We start from the raw sequence: 15,782 nt of genomic DNA, 5'->3' as shown, positions 1-15,782 counted from the left end.
TAGAACCAAAACGACTCAGTTCCTTAACTCTACCACCCACTCCATTCCCCCAAAAAACGAAGCATGAAACAGAAAATCGTAACTCAAAAATGAATATCCTTATCTATGTGAAAGACCAGAAAGAGATAAAAAGAGTTGAATGAACTGAGAAAAGAAATGAGATAGCGAAATGAAGACTATAAGATATGTAAGAGAAAAAAATTACAAATGGAAATTTAAAGGGGATTGAATAAAGGAAGTTAGATAATGAAAAATATAAAATGATATAAAGAAATAAGATAAAAAGGGTCAGAGAGAAGGTGACTGAAACGGAAGAAAGGAAAAGAAGAAAAAACTTATTTATAACCGGAGACTCTAAACAAGAAAAATAAAACAATGCATGACTAAAATTCAAAACTATAATCCATGAAAACTTACCGAAAATAAAGCAAAACCAGAATTTACATATTGACAGAGTTCTGCAAGTATATAGGGTAATTAATCATGATCAACTTGAAGATACATCCTAAACTTTAAATATAAAAAAAAAATTCTGAAGGCCTCCAAAAAGATCAAATAACTTATAAAGGCAAGAAAATTAAACTGGCAATAGACTTACCAAAAATAACAAATAAAGCTAGAAAACAATAAATTAGCATTTTCAAAAAACTCAGGAAAAGAAAGTATGAATTAATGATTTTATATGTAGCCAATATGTCCCTTCAAATATCAAGCCTTTAAAAAGAACTCAGGGAATTCCATATCTATGAGCCCTTTGTGAGTAATCTACTACGGGAGAGCTTCATCCAACCAAGAGAACAGGGAAGCTTTAGCAAATATTTAATGTGATCACTTAATATATTTAATAGTAGATCTAAAACAACAAGGGTGGGGACCACAGTGAAAGAATAATAAGCAAAATTACATGTTCTAACAAAGTAGAAATCTAAAAAATAGGAATAGATGGGAGAAGAAAAGTAGACACTAGAATAGCTCATTAATAGTTGGGTCACGGTAGGTGAGAATTAAAGAATATTATTCATTAAAAAATGACTAGACAGTAATTGGTTAAATAAAAAATAGCAAATTAAAAGCATTTTAAAAAGTTATATACATAGGTAAACAATTGATAGAACAAGTACATGACTCTCCCTAATTATCGAAAGAATTTTTAAAAAATAAAGAAAACATGTAATGTAAACACAGCAAATTTAATGTAACAGATAATATAAAACTATAAGGACGAGTTGAGACTATCAGTGATATAAATAAATATAGATTTAACTCATTTACTTGGGGAAAAAAATTATAATTTGGCTCACAAAGCAGGACTAAACTAGACTGCATGCAAAACACATATCTAAAACAAAAGTATCCAAAAAGGCTAAAAATAAAGGGATGATCAAAACTATTCTGGGTAAATAGAATAAAAAAAGAGGCTATGATATTACTGTTTAAGTAGAATTCAAGCAAAAGGCATTAAATGTAACAAAGGACATTTTAAAATACTAAAACTCATAAACACAATGAATAACAGGAGACTTAAACACAACATTCTCTATATGACAGGTCAAATGTAGAAAAAAATAAAGATCTAGAAGAGAAACAACATAATTAAGTAGAAATTATGGATATGTATTGAAATTTTACACTCTGAAGAGAGAATATACCTTATCAAATGCACATGGTACATTCACAAGAAAGTAATCACATTAAGTAAAAAAAAAAAATACTGGTAAATTTGATCAAATAGAAACATTTCAAATACTCTTTGATCACAATCTAACAATACTAGAAACTAATAAAAATTTAAAAACTAAAAAAATATTATTACACAAATTTTGGGTAAAAAAAGTAGTATAAATTGAAATTACATTTTTCTAATAAAATAAAAACTTTACACATCACAATAAACAAGATACATCTGAAGTAACAATCAGAGGAAAATTCATAGCCTTAAAAGCTTATACCAATAAAAATAAATTAAATAAATGATTCAACTCCCCAACTCAAAAGCTAGAAAAATAAGAAAGTAAACCAAAAGAAAGCACAAGGAAATAAATAATAAAAAGCAGAAGTAAGTGGAGAATGGGAGAAAAAGGTAGGTTTAATAAATAAATCAAAATCCTGTTATTTTGGAAAAAGTTAACAAATGACTAGATGACTTACAGGAAGAAAGAAAAAAACACAAATCTACAAAATAAGAAATGACAAAAAGTAAATACCATTGGAATAGATAATTTTTAAAAATCTTAAAAGCCTACTTTCCAGACCTCTATGCAAATAAATCTAAAAAGTTAGATGATGTGGATAATTTCATAAGAAAAAACTATTTACTAAAATTGACCCCATGAGATAGAAAGCTTAAAAGACTAATTTCCCTAGAAGAAAAAAAGGAACTTATGAAGGAATTAGGCCACAAAAAAGTACCAATCCCAAATGGTTTCATAGAGAAATTCTACCAAATCTTCAAAGAACATAGTCACAATGCTATAAACTGTCCCTGGTTTTTGTGAGGGAATAAAATACACATAGAAATACTAAGTGTATTCAACAGTGTGGCTGCTGTCTAGGGGCCACCAATCCAAACCTCTTATGTCATAAACTTTGTTCAATACCAACTGGTTTTCCAACTTTCAATATCTGCCCTCAAAATCACTAGCCTAGGTCCTAAAATCCTATAAACATCCTCTCTTAACTTTCCTTTAAGTTACTAAGACCAGTCAAGGCATTTTCAAAAAACTCAGGAAAAGAAAGTATGAATTAATGATTTTATATGTAGCCAATATGTCCCTTCAAATATCAAGCCTTTAAAAAGAACTCAGGGAATTCCATATCTATGAGCCCTTTGTGAGTAATCTACTACGGGAGAGCTTCATCCAACCAAGAGAACAGGGAAGCTTTAGCAAATATTTAATGTGATCACTTAATATATTTAATAGTAGATCTAAAACAACAAGGGTGGGGACCACAGTGAAAGAATAATAAGCAAAATTACATGTTCTAACAAAGTAGAAATCTAAAAAATAGGAATAGATGGGAGAAGAAAAGTAGACACTAGAATAGCTCATTAATAGTTGGGTCACGGTAGGTGAGAATTAAAGAATATTATTCATTAAAAAATGACTAGACAGTAATTGGTTAAATAAAAAATAGCAAATTAAAAGCATTTTAAAAAGTTATATACATAGGTAAACAATTGATAGAACAAGTACATGACTCTCCCTAATTATCGAAAGAATTTTTAAAAAATAAAGAAAACATGTAATGTAAACACAGCAAATTTAATGTAACAGATAATATAAAACTATAAGGACGAGTTGAGACTATCAGTGATATAAATAAATATAGATTTAACTCATTTACTTGGGGAAAAAAATTATAATTTGGCTCACAAAGCAGGACTAAACTAGACTGCATGCAAAACACATATCTAAAACAAAAGTATCCAAAAAGGCTAAAAATAAAGGGATGATCAAAACTATTCTGGGTAAATAGAATAAAAAAAGAGGCTATGATATTACTGTTTAAGTAGAATTCAAGCAAAAGGCATTAAATGTAACAAAGGACATTTTAAAATACTAAAACTCATAAACACAATGAATAACAGGAGACTTAAACACAACATTCTCTATATGACAGGTCAAATGTAGAAAAAAATAAAGATCTAGAAGAGAAACAACATAATCAATTAAGTAGAAATTATGGATATGTATTGAAATTTTACACTCTGAAGAGAGAATATACCTTATCAAATGCACATGGTACATTCACAAGAAAGTAATCACATTAAGTAAAAAAAAAAAAATACTGGTAAATTTGATCAAATAGAAACATTTCAAATACTCTTTGATCACAATCTAACAATACTAGAAACTAATAAAAATTTAAAAACTAAAAAAATATTATTACACAAATTTTGGGTAAAAAAAGTAGTATAAATTGAAATTACATTTTTCTAATAAAATAAAAACTTTACACATCACAATAAACAAGATACATCTGAAGTAACAATCAGAGGAAAATTCATAGCCTTAAAAGCTTATACCAATAAAAATAAATTAAATAAATGATTCAACTCCCCAACTCAAAAGCTAGAAAAATAAGAAAGTAAACCAAAAGAAAGCACAAGGAAATAAATAATAAAAAGCAGAAGTAAGTGGAGAATGGGAGAAAAAGGTAGGTTTAATAAATAAATCAAAATCCTGTTATTTTGGAAAAAGTTAACAAATGACTAGATGACTTACAGGAAGAAAGAAAAAAACACAAATCTACAAAATAAGAAATGACAAAAAGTAAATACCATTGGAATAGATAATTTTTAAAAATCTTAAAAGCCTACTTTCCAGACCTCTATGCAAATAAATCTAAAAAGTTAGATGATGTGGATAATTTCATAAGAAAAAACTATTTACTAAAATTGACCCCATGAGATAGAAAGCTTAAAAGACTAATTTCCCTAGAAGAAAAAAAGGAACTTATGAAGGAATTAGGCCACAAAAAAGTACCAATCCCAAATGGTTTCATAGAGAAATTCTACCAAATCTTCAAAGAACATAGTCACAATGCTATAAACTGTCCCTGGTTTTTGTGAGGGAATAAAATACACATAGAAATACTAAGTGTATTCAACAGTGTGGCTGCTGTCTAGGGGCCACCAATCCAAACCTATTATGTCATAAACTTTGTTCAATACCAACTGGTTTTCCAACTTTCAATATCTGCCCTCAAAATCACTAGCCTAGGTCCTAAAATCCTATAAACATCCTCTCTTAACTTTCCTTTAAGTTACTAAGACCTAGTCAAGGTAGATTTTCACTTAGTGTAAAATAAGCTAATAAAAACTTAGCCTTGCTTGATCAACAGGTTTTTCTGGCAGTTTTTGTGTAGAGTGGACAGCGGAAAGAAGGAAAATTAAATACAGATAAGGACTGGAGTGTATCTAAGAGAATAACATACAAAAATAGCAATATAAGAAGTGACAGCAGTTTGGGGAGGAAGATGAGAAATTTAGTTTTATCATACTGGAGATAAAGAAGACATTATGGAGAGCTATTTGGGACTCAGAGCCATAGAAATAAGTGGTTTAAGTCTGGGAAATGGTAGAAGAAATTACACAGAAAAAAACTGTTACCCACACCAATCCTACAAATAAGAGATAGAAATGATTTTACTAACTCATCATTCAGAAGAATGAGAGACTAAATACTATATGAAAGCCACCTTAAAAACACTGCCTAGAAGAACACGTCATTCTTCTTGGATAAAAGCCAGCACAGTGGGTATTAGAACCCAGTGTGAGCAGCAAACAGAGACTAAACAGTTATTCAAATGGCAGAGTTCAAAGTAGGAAATTTTTTAAAAACACTAAAATCTTAAGGAGGAAAACTACTACTCTTATCTCTACTTCTCCACAGCAGGTTAACAACTGATTCACTATTCATTGACTCAGATGGTAATGGTTACCAAACTCCCTTTGGGAATTTCATTTAGAACTCTCTTTATCTCATTAGATATTTCTTCTAAGATTGAATGACACTCTTCTTAGTGAATGTCAGTGAAAGAAGCACTTTATCCAGAAAACGAAACAAAACAAAACAAAACAAAACATTATCTGGTTTTTTAAAATCCAAGTGCCCAGAAAATCAAGCCCATGTAAAATCCTGGAGATATCTCAATTTTGAGAATTCAGTAGATTCCATTTAGAAACAATTAGTCTTCATCTTCACAATATCAGAACATTAAACATGGCATATTTTCAAGTTAAACAAACAGAAACACATTTTAAAACTGTTCCTACCCTTCCCACCCCCAAGCCCAATAAGTATCTATCAGCATATTCTAGAAAGCAAAGCTTCTTCATGCAAATGTCCACCAGAAACAAACACCACCACCTGTTCCTAAAATAGCTAGTAATGAAAATAGAAGGACAGTGAGAAAGCTGGCGAGGTGACTAACAACACTGTGCAGGGCGGGTGCTCTACAACTACTGGCATGCAGTGACTGTCAAGCAGGTGAACAGAATCATAGGCAGAGGCTACCAGCTGGAACACTTAAAGGGGCTGATTGCACCAAGCAGAAAGCCCAACTTCCTGCTTCATCTCAGTTAAGAGTTCTCAGTGAGAAAGAATTCTATCACCAAAAGGACTAAGGTTTGTAACAAAGGAAACTCTCAGGAACAAAACAGCAGTTACAAAGGCTGAGTTCTCCCACAAATGAAAATTCTATGTATGCTTTAGAGAATGAATTAAGTATGCTCCCTATTTACACTAAAAATATAAGCAGCACTTTTCATTAAAATTAGTTTGCTTCATTACATAATTTTATCTTTACTAATCATACAATAAGACTATGTTTTGTTATTTATAACTCAAAAACAAGGTACTGCCAAATTGGAGCTACTTTATCCGACACTGAAGAGAGGATTTTGGCTCTAATTATATATATCAAGGGATATACAGTTTGTTTCCAACTTTTACAATACTACAGTTTGGCTCAGGGTAATGACTCATTTGTCTAATTAGAGACCAGGTCATGTGTTTTTGTTTTTTCTGTCTTAGAATATCAATATTGTTATGTAAAAACTGGGTCTATCTCCAACAAAAAAAGATAATGAGAATATTCTAGTTAATTTTAATTAACTAGATGTTTGGCACAAGCCGCTTAAAACAGTTCAAAGATAAAATATCTAAAGAGTCAAAAGAAGATCATCCTAAAATTTTCCTCTCATATGAACAGATACTAAAGAAGAGCATTATAGATCTAACTCAGTTAAGTATATGCATGGAAATAAAATGCATATCATTCCATTTTATCAGTGAAATGTTTTAGAAAATATTAGACATACAGGGTTCTTATATTGTACATTTTCTAGGAAAATTCTAAAATCAAATACTTTATATCTATACTTGTCAAACTATATATATCTCTCTCTCATTTTGGTTAAAATGTGATGATAAAGTTATTAGTCTAAATAGGACAGTTTTATTCAAACCTAATGCCAACATTATAATTTGTGATTAATATGAACTCACATTATATACAGCCTTCTACTTGGCTGGGTTGGTCCAGGGAGATATTTTTGGCATTGCTCATTAAATCTTTAAAAATTCATGTTCATTTTCCATCACTAAAAAATTAGGGAGGGGAAGCAAGTTTAAAGGCAAAAAAAAAAAAAAAAAAAAGAGAGAGCAAGCGAGACTACCATTTCAATTAGAAGCTATTTTAATTGATTGTTTAACACATACTCTATTCACTAGACCAGGGAGGGAACACAGCCATGCCCATTTGTTTACTTATTGTCTGCGGCTGTTTTCACTCTACAGTGGCAGAATTAAGTAGTTGCAACAGAGACTGTATGGCCCACAAACTCTAAAATACTTACTATCTGGCCCTTTACAGAAAAAAAATTGAGGGCCCTTGCTCTCTAGACCTTTTAAGACATAACATGAAAAATTTCTATATTAGTGCTAAGTAACCTTAACGATGCCCAATTTACGATCTGACATACATTGTTCAAGTGCCCTTTATCCAAGTCCCATTAAAGTTTAGCTTATTCGCTGTGTTCACTGAGGTTTCCCGTGTACAAACCATTATACGGGGAAGAAGCTGTGAAGGTTAGCTTTATATTAGCAAAGACTATTCTCGTCAGATTTGCTCATTGCCTATTTTTCTTATATTGCTGTAAAATTACCATTTCGGAGTCACTGTGAGAGGCCTGACCCAGGCTGGGTGCAGGCCCTAGCTCAGAGTGAGAAGGTTGGTCAAGGGAGAGAAGGGGCTCAATAATGTCATCGTAATCATCTTCCTCTGTATCCCCCTCCCCATCGGCAAAAGTACCTCTAGTCAAGAAATCGGAGCGCGTCCGCGCCATTCGAGCTTTCTTTTTATGGGCCGGTCTGGCAACCTGCTTGACCAAATGATAAAACACATAACACAACAATGTTTTGTTTTGGGTTTTTTGGAGATGATGCCAATGAAAGACATCAGAGAGCTCATGAATTTCTTGAAACATCCCTCCACCCCACCATGCCCTTTCCACTAGAAGTGACAGAAATAACCAAAAGCAATTCGTATACATTACTCTGGACAAAAGGTGAGAATGGAAGCTAAATCTACACTGTTCTTCTCTATAGCCAAGGAAGTCATCTTTCACTGCCATAGTAAGTCACCAAAGTCACTTGCATAAATTCCCTTCTTTTTCTTAGCAACTTCTTTTGTAAATATAATCTGGGTTTTCAGGCACCATTCCCTGCCTAAAGTACACCTCCTTCTTAAGTATACACACTTAACTCGTAGCTTCTTTCTCTATAAATTCTTGGGAGTAAATGAGTAGATGAGATGCTCTGTCTATAAGAACGATAACTTCCAAAATACTATGCATCTATTTTGCATAGAAGACAGATAAACAAAATTCAATACTTACCTCTCCTTGGCCCGGCCCAGTTAATTTCATGGGTTTCCAAGTTGGTTCATTTTGTTTATGGGGTTGAGGATTTCCACTGTTTAAGGCTTCCTTGTTGACACTTAGGATAAAAAAGCAGGATTACACTTCAGTTCCTAGCAGATATCCCATGGCAGCAATCTTAAGGTATAGCCAGGACAAAGAATTTCAACAACTTCCATAAATATTTCCAGATCTTTTTCAGTTCCTAAAACAATATATCAAAAATTTCCTGCTTACCTAATCTATAGTATTATTAAGAATTTACACGTTTGAATGAATTACTAGAGGCTCTGCCCTGGTAATCACTAGGTATATTCCACTACTATGACATATGCTTAAGAACAGTAGCAGAATTAGCTCAAGAAATGAAATGGATTTAATGATGAGAAAGGAAACATATCAAATCCCTAAATCTTGAGAATTAGTCTTAGAAGGAGTCTTTTACTCTTAATCATAAAATACCTGATAAGTATTTTAGGTTAGCAAATACTATTCCCATCAGACTATTCGCTTCAAACCTCCTCCCATCTGGTAACCATCAGTTTGGTCTCCATTATCTATGAATGTTTTGTTTTTTAGTTTATTTTGTTCTTTAGATTCCACATATAAGTGAGAGCATATGGTACTTGTCTTTCCCCGTCTGATTTATTTTACTTAGCATAATACCCTCTAGGTCCACCTAGTAGTTTTTTTTAATAAAACCTACAAATAAGCCCTCTACAAAACAGATTTATGGATCTAACAACTCTACACACACACACACACACACACACACACACACACACACACACACACCCCTCACATCACTAAACTTAATCAGAAAGACAGGAAATGTTTTTAACACTCTGATGGGCTACACAGAGTCTTAGAACTTCTGGGCAATTTCTAGCGTAATGGGCAGGAACAGGACCTCAAATTATCATTTAGTCCAAATATATTTCATAGTGGAAAAATAAAACACCAATGATCTCTCACTCACATTTACAAAGGGTGTCTATAAAATATGTATGCAATTTTAAAGACTAAAAGATTTAAAAGCTCGGGCTTTTAAAGATAAGAGAGAAAAAGTTATTTTCATAGTTAACACAAAATTTAATTTTGTAGCTCTAAGATACAGCCCTCTTTTCATTTAAATAGTGATCTCCCATAAGAACTGAAAGAATCCACTGTATACAAAGATTTAGTACAAATATCTTAAAATTTATCAAATCTATTTTTATTTATCACTTAAAAAATGCATTTCTTGTGGCAACCACTAGTTAAGAAAACTTAAAAGTAACGAACTTCCACCTATATGAGGTAGCTAATGTAATCAAAATCTTAGAAACAGAAAGAAGAATCATTGTATTTAGGGGTTTGGGGTAGGGGGGGGAGTTGTTCAATGGGTAATAGAGTTTGTTTTTGCAAGATGAAAAGGTTGTAGAGAGCTGCTGCACAACAATGTGCACATAGTTAATACTACTATACTCTATATTTAAAAATGGTAAAGTCGGTAAATTTTGTTATGTGTGTTACCACAAAAAAAGTAGAAAAAAGTTGTGAAGAACAAAAATAAGACAACAGCTGTGACAAAGCACATTAACTTTAAAGCCTGACATCTAACGAACAGCTCCAGGGCAACCAGCATTTGCTGAATGCCTACTATGTTTATAGGCACTGTATGACCCTTTACAAATGCTTTTTCAGTTAATAGAGAGGAACCAAAAACTCTGCTATCTGTGCTTAAAGATTCCTAGGGTATAATTATATCCAATTTCAGGTGGTTGGTGGAGTCAAGTAGAGAATTTTTTTATAGAAAGAAAATGGCTAATTTGAGTAGCACCCATACAAATAGTTAGGGCAGATCAAGGCATACCTGGTTCTATTGCACTTCACAGATGCTGTGATTTTTAAAAATTGAAGGCAAGCCCCTCCACCAGCAAAAAGATCCACTCACTTTATTGGGATATTCACTTTACTGCGGTGGTCTAGAACCGAACCCGCAATATCTCTGAGGTATGCCTGTAAAATTCTCCAAAAAGTTTCCCATTTATACATAAAAATAAACAAACATTTCACTCACAGAGAAATATTCGTATTGTCTTTTGGTGTGAAGAAAATGGCCCTAGTAGTTCCATCTCTGGAAGGGTCATCAGAAGAATGGCCATAAGACTGAGTCGGCCTAAAGTGTTCTCTTTTTGAAATGCGATTATTAGAGAGTTTATAGGCTACATTGAGTTGAGTACACATTCTGTCTGTCTTGGATAATTCATCGACAGTACTAGATTGGCATGGGCTTTCTTTTCTTTCAAAGAACAGGGTGACAGGTCGGTCTTTCAGGGGTAAGTGAACAGAGGGACCGTATTTTGGAGCAAGAGCTGCCTCTTTTACAGTTACTGGTGAAGGTCCTAATACACTGGGTTCTTCCTTATTTGGGGTATTTAGGATAAGGAGAGAGGATGGCCTCTCTACTCTTTGCTTTGATTGGTGAAAAGATGGAACCAGGAAAGACTCCCCCATTCTTGGCTTTTCAATTGTCTTGAAGGCTTTACGCTCTTTCTCTAAAATATCTGTTTGCTGGCGAATCTGTTCCATCATCTCTTTTTCATTCTGCTGCTGCAACTGCTTCTGCCTTTCTTCCTTCTCAGTGTTTAGCTTTTCCAACTTCCTAAGCACAGTATTAGAAGAATCTGTATTCAAAGCAGCAACAATTTGATTTTCTCCTAAGAAGTGATACTTTCTGCCTTCCCTGTTGACAGCCAAAGTAAGAGCTGGAAGTGTTTCTTCACTTTCCAATAGTTTATTTTTCTGGACACTTGTGTCTACTTGGGAACTTGTTTTCAATGGGTCCTGCTGGGGAATATAAAAAAATGTAGGCAGACTACTTGAAATAAAGGAATCTCTCAGCTGTGGCTTACAAGTAATAGATTCAGAACTGCAAACCAAGTTTTCTTTCATAGTCCCATTCTTCAAATGCATCGAGTCAGAGGGTGCTCCCTTTTGAATCAATGTAGTTTCACTTGAGGCACTAAGGGCATTGTCCTGTGAATCAAATTTTGGACTCCTAGATATCTTAGGTGGAAGAAAATGCAAATCTCCTTCATCCAAAATTATGGACTCTCGTTTGCTCTTTTGGCTTTCCTCACAGCTCAGAAGTTCCAAGCTTCCTTGAGAGCTTTCACTATCAGGTGTATCCTGTAGAGACTGAAGGCCCTCGGACATCAGTTCTGCAGACCATCTGCGTTCTTCTGAAGGAGACACACCACCAAGAGAACGAACTTTCAGCAATTCTAAGCTAAATATAGCTTGTTCCAGTTCCCTCATTCTCCGACTTTCTCTTTTGGCCCGACCTACTTTTTTCTGGTGGAGATCCTCCAAGGACTTGGGTCTCTCTCTTACAATCACATCTTCCTGCAAATCCACACCGCTTTGGCTTCTGGCTCTCTCCTGTCGCTTGTTTGGGGACTCCTGCAAGCTGTCCACTGAACTAATTCGATTACTCTCTATCACAGATTTACATTCCTCTACAGCTTTTACTCTGTTGTCAAACGAACAATCCTCCCATTCTGAAGGGTCTGAACCCTGAATATTCAGAGCTCCATATGGCTCAGTATTCGTCAATTCGGATTCTAGTTTTGTTTCTTTTAGTCTTTGTCCTTTCAAAGTTTTAAATCTATATTAAAATAGAAAAAAAAGTGGGTTAGAGATTTCTCTTGGTTACCACTAGAGAGAATGCATTTACTAAAAATTTAAGAAAAAAATGGAAAGTCTCAAAATTTTCTTTTTATACTACCTAAGTATTTCTCAAATTAACTTGGATGCACATTTCATAATTCTATTTCCTTGAGTGAGACTATATTTCATTAAGTATATTATTCCTAATTGCGTTCTACTCAAAAATAAATCAGAAGTAAAGCTCTCATTTAATAATATCCTTATTTTAAGGTAAACCTTAACATTGAAAATAAAGTTTCTAAAGTTAAAACTAGTTGCATATTGACAATTTTTAATGAATCCAATATAAAAGTTGACTCAGCAGTTATAACCACAAACCCACGTAGATTTTCAATCTAATTTAATTCAATAAACACTTATTTAGCTTCTATTATAGACAACTCAGTGTAAGTTAAAACTGCTAGGAGTATCACAGTTTAGTGGAGAAGACAAATTGTACATAACCAATTCTAATACAAGTTAGGCAACTGCTAGAACAGAGGTATAAACAACATACTTGGGAAGAAAAAAAAGTAATTATTGTAACAACAAAGATTACCTTTGTCTTGCTCCGAATCCTCTACATATTGACTGCAAAAGGATAATTTTGTTCCTTTGTTCTTGATACCTCTTACTTTCCCTGTAGCCTTTCCATCTTGCCTGTATGCAGACAGCAGCCATGTGCCTGAGCCTACAGTGCTCCCTCCAACTCCGCTGGATGATGATGGCTGCAGTCCGGAGTTCCAAATACCGTTGCCTCTCTAAGTGAGCACGCCAGGAAGCCTGGAGAAGGGTAGCTGCACTAGCCTTAAGTAAAGGATCCTTCTGCATAGCTGCATCTCTGACTCGCTTCTGATTTAGATAATTCCTCCAGAATTGCTGGGGGGAAGACAAAATAATTGAAACTGTTGTCATATCTTATACCACATTTTCATAGAAAAAGGGAAAAAATAAATTTCTTATGTCATAATTAGAGGGTAATTGGCTAAAGAACTAAACTGTGAGTGATTAAAAAAAGTTTTCTTCTCTGGATATGCTTGGTTAAAACAACTACCTCAATAAAGTTAATTACAGAACTTAAAATCATTTAAAATTTTCTGGTACTTTCATGCCCTACACATTAATTTTAACAAATTACATTACATTCTTATGCTACAATTTACCGATATTAAAGGACTTAAGGTCAACATGCACACATTTCAAAGATTAAGATATTAAAGATTTTCTTATACTAACAGAAAAAGTCCTGTGGAAAACAGTCATCATATAAATCAATAGGGGAGAAAATAAAACAGATAAATGGGAAATAAGGTACCTGTAATCCAGGATGAGTACCTAACAACAACAATGTATGTATAACATTCAAATATCACTCAGAAAACTATTAAATAAAAATAACAATATCAACAAAAACTAAGGCACATACTCTTCTGCCCCTGATCATAAGCCATTATAAATATAAGCCATTATAAATATAAATTCAATTTAATTTAAATTCAGCTCCATCAATATTTATTAATAGGCTATATTACATGTGGATACTATCAACATTTCAAAAATGAGGACACATTGTCATCTCTGAAGAAGTTTACATTCTTATTTATATGTTTTGCAGTAAAACATTTCTTGTTACTAAAGCAAAGGCCAAATAAACTAGCCAATATCATGCAAGGAATCTTTTGCTTCCCACCTGGATAATAATGGATGCCTGTCTCAGATGAAGGAAATGCTGCCTGCACAACAAAACCCTGAACCATCGCTGCAACAATATGATTCTGCGAAGCACCTCCTGGTGAAGCAAATCTTGTAGGTGTTGTCGTTCTTGCTCTTTCAGAAACACCTACCAGAAGGAAGAAAGATGAGGTATACAGTTTAAGAAAAAAATGAGAAAATTTATTTCATGAATAATCCCTTCTGTGATAAGCTTTTTTAGAGAAGAACAAAGACAGTGGTAGATATGTAAAATCAGTACTGATAAATATTTATATCAATTTATCCAAACTAGTTATTCCCAAATTAAAAAGAAAACAGAATACAGAAGGAGAAATGGGAAGGTGAGTATGAGTACAAAAATGTCAGTGCCAGAGATTGTGATACATTATTCCCTTGGGAAATTCACCATCATGAGCCAATGTACTACTGGTAGTATATCATATTTTTCAAGGATATTGGGGTGGAGAAAAATAAGTTGAGAACCATAGATATTGAGGTTTGATCATAACATGAATAATAAGCCTTTCTGAAACCCAGTATGTTGCCCAAAGCTATTACTCCATTCATTCCATTAAAAAATCTTTAGAAATTTAGGGGAATGCAAAGAAAACTTAGACATACATACATACATACATACATACATACATACATGTATGTATGTATGTATGTATGTATGTATATAAGGTATACTATGTAAGGTTTTAATGTATGTATATATTGTAAAATGATTACCGTAATCACATTAATCAGCATATGCATCACCTCTCATTTTTGTCAACAATAAATAAATAAATATTTTTAAAAAGAGCACATAAGTTTCCAGTCAAGATGGTGGAGTAGGTAAATGCTACGCTTGCCTCCTCTCACAACCACATCAAAATTACAACTACAGAATAGCCATCATGGGAGTAACTTGAAGCCTAGCTGAACATAAGTCCTAAAACTGGGGACACATAGAAGAGGCCACTTTGAGACTGATAGGAGAGGCAGACACGAAACAGGCTGATTTCATATCCGGCAGTTAAGAATTGGAAGTGATACTTCGGCTGCAGAGGCCCCCTGGGAAGAGTGAGGAGTCCCAGCCCGTACTGGGCTCCCCGCTCAGGGTTCCAGTGCCAGGAAGAGAAGTACCCAAAATTTCTGGCTGTGTAAACCAGTGAAGATTATGGCTAAGTGAGACGGAGAGCTGAAGAAGCCGCAGACTTTCCTCTTAAGGGGCCCACACATGGACTAACCACTGATGAACTCACTCGCTTTGAGCTCCAGGGCTGGGGCAGCAGCTTGAAAGGCACAAGGGACATATGGAGAGGAACTGAGTTGTCTGGCTTCAGGGAGGGAGCTGGAGGGGAAGCTTTTTCCCACACAGAAGTACTGACACAGTACACTGTTCCTTTGTTGAGCCCTCCCCTGCAGACCCAGACAGCTGCCATATCTGAGTCTCTGGCAACATAGATAACATTAGTGAGTCCCTGAAACCCCATCCCTCTCAATGTGCCGGCCCACCCAAGCTGCTTCCAGTGGATTTTCCATACAAAAGGCCTATCTAGGCTCATGCTGAAGATTTTCCTAAAATTTCTCAAAGGTTGACAAAACCTAAATAAGCAGCATCTGGCTCAGTGGGTCCCGTATCTTTCTCTGAGCAGGCCCAAGCTTAGCACTAGTGGCAGCCAGTCTCAGTTTGCAGCTTGGCCACTTGAGGCACATCCAAGCACAGAGTGGGTAGCAGCCTTCTACAGATTGTTTGGTGGCTTATGCCAGGTGGCCCCAGGCAAGGCACAGGCTACAGTTGAACTTGGCCTGTGGCAGGGCTCCTCCCAGGAGGCTCCAGCCCACATGCCCAGGGTCCGGCTTTGGTCTGAGCCAGAGCACCATCTGAGGTCAACACACCCAAAAAGCAGATAGGGCAGGCACTAGATCTCTGCCAAAGTGAATCCTGCTCTGCAGGGTCATC

General features: G+C 34.6%; 1 protein-coding gene across 10 annotated transcripts in view; it reads right to left on the bottom strand.

Annotated features, from left to right (window-relative positions):
- Nucleotides 1–15,782, bottom strand: part of MYO9A (myosin IXA) — a 239,386-nt gene that overhangs the window by 68,588 nt on the left and 155,016 nt on the right. For 6 of the 10 annotated variants that reach the window (XM_025040332.1, XM_025040333.1, XM_025040331.1 and 3 more), the window contains 5 exons: nt 13,809–13,958; nt 12,678–12,997; nt 10,488–12,077; nt 8,405–8,504; nt 7,673–7,888 (listed from right to left, as the gene is read on the bottom strand). In XM_025040332.1, coding sequence (XP_024896100.1) covers nt 7,673–7,888; nt 8,405–8,504; nt 10,488–12,077; nt 12,678–12,997; nt 13,809–13,958 — 2,376 coding nt within the window. The remainder of the gene's footprint in view (nt 1–7,672; nt 7,889–8,404; nt 8,505–10,487; nt 12,078–12,677; nt 12,998–13,808; nt 13,959–15,782) is intronic. The other 4 variants (XM_025040334.1, XM_015597697.2, XM_025040336.1 and 1 more) reach the window with 2 other exon arrangements.

The sequence above is a fragment of the Pteropus alecto genome, unplaced genomic scaffold (genome assembly GCF_000325575.1).
Source record: "Pteropus alecto unplaced genomic scaffold, ASM32557v1 scaffold38, whole genome shotgun sequence".
NCBI lineage: Eukaryota > Metazoa > Chordata > Mammalia > Chiroptera > Pteropodidae > Pteropus > Pteropus alecto.
The sequence above is the reverse complement of the archived record's forward strand: the minus strand, read 5'-3'. Positions and strand labels throughout refer to the sequence as shown.